Source organism: Alosa sapidissima, chromosome 16, assembly GCF_018492685.1.
Source record: "Alosa sapidissima isolate fAloSap1 chromosome 16, fAloSap1.pri, whole genome shotgun sequence".
Classification (NCBI taxonomy): Eukaryota; Metazoa; Chordata; class Actinopteri; order Clupeiformes; family Clupeidae; genus Alosa; species Alosa sapidissima.
Genome location: NC_055972.1, coordinates 13,231,362 through 13,239,965, shown reverse-complemented (window position 1 = coordinate 13,239,965; position 8,604 = coordinate 13,231,362). Strand labels below are relative to the sequence as shown.

The window sequence follows — 8,604 nt, the reverse complement described above, 5'->3', positions numbered from 1 at the left end:
AACTAATCCAGTAGACATTAGTAATGCTCCTCAGGGCTCATCTAAAATGACAGAGATGAATGACCAGGAAGCCTCCAGTGACGTGTTTTCAAAAGTCTGTTTCCGTCTGGGGATGGCAGACCCACATAGGGTTTCACAATATATTATTAAATAGAAATATTTTATTAGTGACCTAAAGTGTGACGTAAACAGAGTGGATAAATGCTCTGGGAACGTCTCGACCATGAAGAACAAGAAAAAAAAAAAGGTAGACATATGCAGTCAGCATTGGGTTCCAGGTTTGAAGAGTTGGCCAAGTGTGAAATCATAACCACAGGATTTGTAGGTGTTAAGCGAAGAGGGTGGAAAGCTAGAAAGCTGATGATATACACAGCTACTGTGGGTCTACTTCAAGCAATAATCTTATCACGGCCCAATTATTTTACAGTAATTTAGAATAATAGCACAGCTTCCTCTCACATATATTCTGTTTCTTTTTCATAATTTTTCTTTTTTTTAAGGCCACATAATGAAGCATGACATTTTTGCTTGAATTAAACCCAATACATTTGTATCCTATTTGAGGCTATAAATGTATGCACCTTGCCTTAGACCAGTAGATTTTGTTGGGCCAGTTCCTCGCTCCATCGATACTGACTGCAGGCTACATGACCTCTGGGCCTCCTGCACACTGACATGGCTGTGACCTCTGACGCAAATAACCAATTCAGAGCCCTGAAGAGAGAGATTAGATAGAGGACTAAGAGAGGATTTGTTACATTACCTTCTTGTTTACAGAAAACAAACTGGGGAGGCTTAAATAATTCTGCTGGCAAAACTTTCTGCGCTCACCTGCTTTCCTGAGGTGATGCATAGAGATGGCTGTGAGTGTGTACAGGTTATGAGTTTACCCTGCACTTACCCTGGGTCATGTAACAATCTAGACATTTACAAGATATTGTATGTGTCCAAAACATAGCTGTGTTTTTTAAAAACATCTTCTCTTATTTCCAATAAATAGCTAGGCTTGCAAATTAGCCTACGTTGTGAGCCAACTACTAAAGCAAAATCACTGACATTAAGGAATGCGATGGCGCACAACAATTCACAACACGTAATGCTAAATAGTTTAGTAATCCCGTGAATTTACGCGACACATCACAAGCAAACAACGGAGAAGTAGGCTACCTTTGCCACAAGTACAGAGACCGCATCCTCTAAGGAATGGGTAATCTCGCAGGACTTCACACGTGAACACCCCACAGGTCTACCGACCAATCAGGTTGCTGGATTAGTGAAACATGGACAAAGATGGCGGAGATGTGATGCTCAAACAACTTTACCACAACAAAAGTTTAATCTAATGTTGTAGATTTCATTGATCACACATTGCACTATTCCCGACAAATCATGAGAAAACATAGGTTTTCTCAGATACCATGGAAAACAGGAAAAATCTCGATGCAAGAAGGACGCCCAATGAGGCTGGTAAAAGTTTGCAACGTGTAAGGTTATGCAGACATCCACATGAGCGAACTAACGCGAATGTTAACGTAAACATAAATAACACAAAAATTAGACAAGCAAAAGCAAAATGGCTTAAACAATCACAGTCGCCGTCATCTGATACAGCGCTTAACCACCACCGCCGCAAAGGTAAGGGCTCTAATGTTTGCTAAGTTAGCTTGGAGCTAGTTGTCTGTGTTTTGCCCATGGCTGTGAGGCATTTATCCTATTGTTCACAAGCATAAGTTGCGACCACTTAATTGCAGATTTAAGGATGTTTCTTTGGTATATTTGATTTCAAGGCATACTCAATCATAGACATTTTATTTTCATTTGCTAAATATCACATCCATAAAGCAAATCTAGTACTTCTAAACTTTTTTTTTTTCTGGTTCCATGATGATAATATTGACACAACAAAATACTCCAGTGTGGGGGACTTGAGGGTTTCTATTTCTTCCTACAGTGTCTGTACCTACCTTTTAGCCTGCTTTCACCAGACTCACTCAAATCTTACAATACTACAACCCTAGTATTGTAATGGGCGTAGACTTTGTTTTAACTTTGAACTAATTGGTCCAGCCTGACGAATCACATTGATCGGGGATTCCTAATATTACTTTTTACTTCGCCAAACCCTTATGTTTGCAGGCGTTACTACTACCATTTACAACAACCACTTTTGATTTCAAAACTAATGTCATCCCCTCTCGTTGATGATTGGCCCGCCATCCTAGTGGCCGAGGGAAACATAAACACATTGAGAGGAGCCAGACTAGTACAGTGAAAATGAGTGAAGTTACTAGGTGGGCAGAGCCAGGCTACCTACCTGTACCCCTGTGCAGTGTGTGTGTGTGTGTTTGATGTCAAATGTCTTATTTTTGACTGTAAGAAAATGTCTGTAACATTTGTCTGTGTAAGAAAGTGTCTGAGAAAGTTTGATCTAACTTTAATCATTTGTATTGCAACTATAAAACTCCTTAGATAGATAGATAGGTCAACACACAGACATAGTATCACACATGAGGGACCGTTGTGTCGTCCCTTCACGAAAGTAACAAGTCTGTGTTTTTCTCGTCAGCTTTTGAAACACCCAAGCGATCAAAATTAAGATCCAGTGACTGCAGTCATGGGGACTCACCGGACGGAGTGCACGATATCATATGGGAGCCAGCTTCTCCACCATCTGTCTGGAATGGCAAGTATATCTTAATGTTAAAGTCCATAGGTGTCCCTGTGCACAAACCTTCAGTTTACCAGGTGCAGGTGAGGCAGGTAAGTATAATCCAAGAGTGAAAGATCAAGAATTACCGCACACTGATCACTATTAAATATTAAGTTAATAGTGATCAGTGTGCGGTGATTGTTGATCTTTCACTCTTGGATATCTTAATGTTATTTTAGAAGTGTGATAGGCCTTAACCTTTCCAGATGTACATTAGATTTCCAATTGACATACCCTTAGTTCAATCAATCAATATTCAGTAGATTATATTCAATAACTCTGGTGTCATATGTGCCATATCTTTCTAAGTGCTTCTATTTGTATTTGCAGAAAAGGGATCAAAGAAGTCTGAGATTTTGGACATTGTCAACAGAATCGCCCCAAAGGTCAGTAAAAAAAACAGTGTCTATTGTACAGTTGTTTTTCTCACTGATGTTTGTTAAATGTGTATGTAATTATATGTATAGGTATATTTTGGGGGGATTTGCGTGATATATTCTGGAAGGAACTCACCAGCATTTTTTTCCAGACTCTTTTGCCATGAAATTACATTCCTCTCTTGTAGGAGGGAGGCCATGAATCCCGGGACTCCCCTGTGCTAGGGTGGATTGAGGACGGGACTATCCGTTGTACTCCGGATGTTCCAGCACCTAGACCCAGGCGGATATCCACACGGTGGGTGACACTTTTCTGAATTTGTCATCACAAAACTTTACGTGTGATGACAAACCATGGTGAAAAATTCTCATTATTATACCTATTTAGCATTAATTTTCCAAATTTATTTTGTCCATGCGTCCTATTTGGATTTTTTTTTAATGGTTTTTGTGTTGTAGCTAATTGAAAAGTATGTGTTGATGTTTATTGTGATTCTTTTAATGTATATCTTATTGCACTTAGAAATTACAACTGTAATTGATTCTTGCATCTCTTAACAGCCAGAACAGTGTGGAGGACCTGAAGAAACTTGCCAGAGAATTTGACTTGAGGATTAACAAAGAACAACAGGAGACTGGCTCTGACGGTCATCCAGCGTCCCCCGAGCAACCACAGGCAGGGCAGGCGGCGGTTCTGGACGCGGAGCTGAATGCCCTCTTTGATGCTCCAACTCAGCATCTCTCCCGCCGACTGAGCCAGAGCTCCAGCATCTCCTCGCAGGAGTCCAAAGCCAACCTGGCATCCGCTGTTGTTGACAGAGGCAACTCGGGACCTAAAAAAGGCAGCGGTGTCCCCTCCACTGTTGCCGACAAACCCGCGGAGTCTTCTGAGAGCGTGTCCGGGAAGGGCGACTTTGATGACGACTGGGAAAACGACGATCTCCTTGACGACTCATTTGTCTTAGAGATGACTCAGAACCCAGTTGCGCTCGACGGGCTTCCAGCGACAATCTCCGCTGCTACCACTACTGCCCCTTGTCCTCCCCCTCGGCTCCCGGTCTCAAAGGCCGGCGACCCGGTAATTAAGGCCAACCCGTCCGTGTCTGCCCGCATGGCTGCCTGTGGACAGGCTGGGCCCAGTGGCGGCCGTGGTGGCGGTGGCAGTAGTGCCACTGGAGTCCCGCCGGGGCCCCGCTCAAAGCCGGCGACATCTGCAAACCCAAGCACTTTCATGATGGTGCCAAGCGGCAACTCGCTGAGCAAAAATACCACAACAAGCGAGCCACGGAAGCCGTGTTTTAAAGCAACCGATGCAGGGAAGCACGAACACAGCCAGGCACGCTCATCCCCCAGGCAACAGCAGGAGGCCCAGACAGCGGCTCCAGCAAGCAGTAAACAGCAAACTACAGACTATCTCAGCAGTGTCCAGAAAAGCTTGAAGGGTGTCCCGGACAAGGCCGTAAAATCTCAGACGGTCTCTGAGGACGCGTGGGGCGAGGGAGGTGACGAGGACGACGACCTGCTGTACCAGGTGTGTGACGTGGTGGAACGCCTCTCGTCGAGTCAGGAGGAGGCACGAGCCACAGCTGGCGGTTCGAAGCTGGCACCAAACTACTACACCAGGCAGCTGTCACTGTCACCGACGGACTGCACGTCCGCTCAGACGCACGCCGTCATAACAGGCAGCTGGCCTCCTGCACAGACGTCGGCCGGCGCCGGGCGGCCCTCGTACAGCTTCACCCGTACGCTCTCAATGCCAAACTACAGCACCGGCTCGGCCACCGTCTTTGCCACCGCAGCGCCGCTGGCCTCTGGCTTCTCGGCTGGACGTGGCGTTCAGAGCCGCGCTGCTGCCCCCTCCGGTTCCCACAGGCCAAACCAGTACAAGTTCACCCAGCTGAGGAACCCTCCAGCGCACGCGCAGAACCAGCAGGGGCCCGCAAACCCCCAGGGGACCCGGGGCCCGAACCCCGTGAACGCCCATCAGGCCGCTTCCAAGCGCCATCTGCACGAGCCCAGACCACTGGCCAACAAAGGTGAGCTTTGTGAGCGCCGGCACCTGCAGCGCGTTAGCCGCCAAATTGCATTATGGATCGCTCCTAAGAGCAGATTACTTTAATAAGGATGTTTGCTTAACCCGTCATCTGCCATTTAAAACGGTTAAAAAGAGACATGCCCTGAGGACATGAGCCTAAAAACACACTGAAGATGTGATGATTGTGTATATAAAATGTTGATTAATGATTAATGAATTTTTAAATCAAAATCATCTGGTTTACTTTTATCTCGATCCCCATATCTTTAGTGTACATGTATTCTTTAAACTATGTCACTCATGACCGCTAATGTCACACATGATTGTTGTCTGTATCTGTGTCTACAGTGTTTGTCCCCAACCAGAGGCCAGCGATGTGCTCGGCTGCGGAAATCGAACGGAAAAAGCAGGAGGCGATCGCCCGGCGGAAGCTTCGAGTAGAAGCATCCCAAAGATCTGCCATGCTGACGTAATCCTGCAGACGAGCCTTATTTGTTACCCTGTGTGCCTTGTGTATATACAGTATATATATGTATGTCTGTGTGGGTCTGTGTGTACACAAGATGCATGTTGTGAGCTCCTCTAGAGGCCCGTAATGGAACGGTATTAGATTACCACACCTAATTCAAACTGACACGTGTCCGATGTGAACAAACGCGGTCCTGTGACGGAGAACCTGCCAAGCTGCTGACCAGCTGCTGCGGCTGCTACTGCTTCTACTGATGCTGCTATTAATCCCTGTAGCAGGTCCGCCGGACCCTCTGGCCCGTGTTTCGAGTTGACCTTTTGCATTAAAGTGGGCAGCCAGGAGCCAGGTCTGAGCTGCTATCAAGGTCAGCCCTTTCAGTGGGACCACTAGGTGTGTGTTTGTGTGTGCGTGTGTGTGTGTGCGTATGCATGTGCGTGTGTGTGTTTGTTTGTGTGAGAGTGTTCTGATGGGGTTACGCTGATGGACGGTTCCGTAAGCTCGTTTGACAGATGGACTAAGGTGAACACAGCAGGCATGATTTCCAGGGTTTTGTGTTTGAATGATTTTTTTTTGTGTCCAAGCAAATCAAAGTGTGACAAGATGTCCTTATTTTCTGTGAAATCTGTTTTTGTGTGCCATTTCATGTTCACACTCTGTGCCACTTTATGTTCTTATTTGCACCGTTTAAGAGAAGACCAAAGATGGATGGAATCATGTCACTTCTATCTTGTTTACTGTCATGTCACCTTAAAAAAAAGTCCCACATCCTGTTTAGCTTTGGAACTGTTTTGAAAATTAAACTATTCTTGTACAAGTTAAAAATAGCATGACTTTGTGTATTCTGTTGCTGATGACACTTGATAACATCACGATGACATCTACAAACGTCCCATAAAGGCCACATCCCTCAACAGAAATGACTTTTTGGACGATCAGACAAAAATCTAATCAGTGGAAATGTAATAACACTTTTTTTTTTTTCCATCTGCTCAGCATGGAGTTGTTAGCCTTTGCATAGCGCTCACACCTGGTGTATTGTCGGGGCGCACAATGTTAGTCATTGTGGGGCCGCAGGGAACGTCTGTGTTCCGTTAAAAAAGGGATTTAAAAAAAAAAAAAAAAAACACGTTTTGGCCACTATTACATGGAGCAGTGGCCTGGCAGGTGTGTGTGTGTGTGTGTGAGAGCCGCACAGGTGTGAGTGTGTCTGCACCCAGAATACAGAACACAGGGCAGGGCTCTCTGCCTCCTCCAGAGCAATTACTGTAAATCAAATGTGTGGAGCAATTTGGCATAAGGATGAAGGCTTTTTTTTATTACTGTGATTATGGTTATGATGATGACTACAATTTATCCTAACCAGCTGATGAAAACGTGGGGCTCAACAGGTGGTGAGTAGGCACAATATACTGCTCGGTGATGGATCTTTAGTAATGTGGTGTTAGCAAGCTGCCAACAAAACTGTAATGGTGTTCTACTGCATACTGAGCACTTCAGGATTTTTTTTTTTTGAGGTCCAAATCAAGGGGGGGGGGCAATTACAGCTTATTGCGCTGGACAGACATCTGCTTTGAGAAAGAAGTTTCATTTTCTTGTGATACAGTAGGGTTTTGGCAGAAGTGCAGCTGCATTATGTTAGGCTGGTGCCAAAGCTAAATTACGTCTGATCATCATCTTGACATTTCGGTCATCCAGAGGCTGAGGCTCTAAAAATGCAGGACATAAACTTGTTATGCTTATTGCTTATTGTTATGCTTATTTTTGACACCTTTTCCTAGTAGCAGGAGTTTGAGCCAATGTCCTAATTGTTGAAGTATGAGGAGTTAAATAAAAACACTCAACATCTTAATCATCAGAGCATACACTTCCAAATTGTGCTTGCAAGAGGTGTGAATCAACATATAAGTGACTAGGATTACATATGAAAGTTTTGTGTTGCACATGTGTTATATGTATTTGTTATACACACACATGCATGGTAACTCAACAGATGCTCACATATCACTGGCATCAGTTACTCAAATAGCTTAGGGCCATCTAGACATTTCACGTCGGTCATTGTTCACACCTCATTGAACGGGCGGGTGATTTCTCTGCCCATGTCGGAGCCATGCATAGGCGGACAGATAACATCTCGCAACAGACTGATTTGATGACTTTCCCATGCAGGCTTCGCAAACTGCACGCAGGAAGCCAACATGTTTTTTTTTTTCCTCTCACAGTGATAGCCACCGCTCTGACCAACCCACCAGACATAGAAGAAGGAGAAGAAAAAAAAACACCAACTGAGCAGAGAGAGGGTGTGTGTTAGTGGGGTGTGTGTGGGGAGGGCAGAGAAAGAGCACAGCTGTCATCGGGCTAAATGAACTGTGAATATTTTCACAGTGCGTGTCACTGGCAGCTTAGGTTTGTTTCAGCAGGGGCTTACCTGAGGGCTCCATTCAACGGCCCCCAGGTATGACCGAATTAATGCACATTCCTCAGCCTGCACCTCCCCTTTGCTCCGCCTCACCTACCCTGGGTAAGTGAGTGTGCGTGTGTGTGTGTGTGTGTGTGTGTAAGAGTGTGTCTTTTTGGTGTGCGACTGAGTTGGGGTGGTGTGTGTGTGGTGGAGGTTGGGGTGGGAGGGAGCAGAGGTACATTCCCATATTGCAACACCTGAATTGCATACTTTGTTGTCTTACATGATTATAACCAACTGATAACCAACCATCATCAGATGTGCATTTCTTTAAAAAGTAAAGGTTCACACAACACTGCACACCAGTCATTGTCATCCCAGTATCTCGGCATACTGGTTTCCAAAGGCAACACCGCAACGGCACACTGCTTTCACACATTCCTTTTCTTTGTGTTGTTTGTTTCTATCGTCTTTGGAATTTGGACAATTAAGCCCCTCTCTCCCTGTTCCAAAACAGTCAGGTGTTTGGTCTAATCTTGTCTCTCATCATACCGTTCAGTCACCTTGTGCTATTAAGCGTGCTGATAACAACCCACAGACTCACAAATGTTT

At 45.1% G+C, this 8,604-nt stretch overlaps 1 protein-coding gene across 1 annotated transcript; it reads left to right on the top strand.

Moving 5' to 3' along the window:
• The first annotated feature begins 1,260 nt into the window (after window positions 1-1,260).
• On the top strand, window positions 1,261-6,415 carry etaa1b (ETAA1 activator of ATR kinase b). The gene is made up of 6 exons (XM_042066372.1): window positions 1,261-1,635; window positions 2,567-2,683; window positions 3,041-3,096; window positions 3,276-3,385; window positions 3,649-5,123; window positions 5,471-6,415. Exons 1-6 carry the CDS (start codon window positions 1,419-1,421, stop codon window positions 5,593-5,595), a joined length of 2,100 nt encoding a protein of 699 aa, XP_041922306.1. The 5' UTR covers window positions 1,261-1,418; the 3' UTR covers window positions 5,596-6,415.
• Window positions 6,416-8,604: the final 2,189 nt, after the last annotated feature.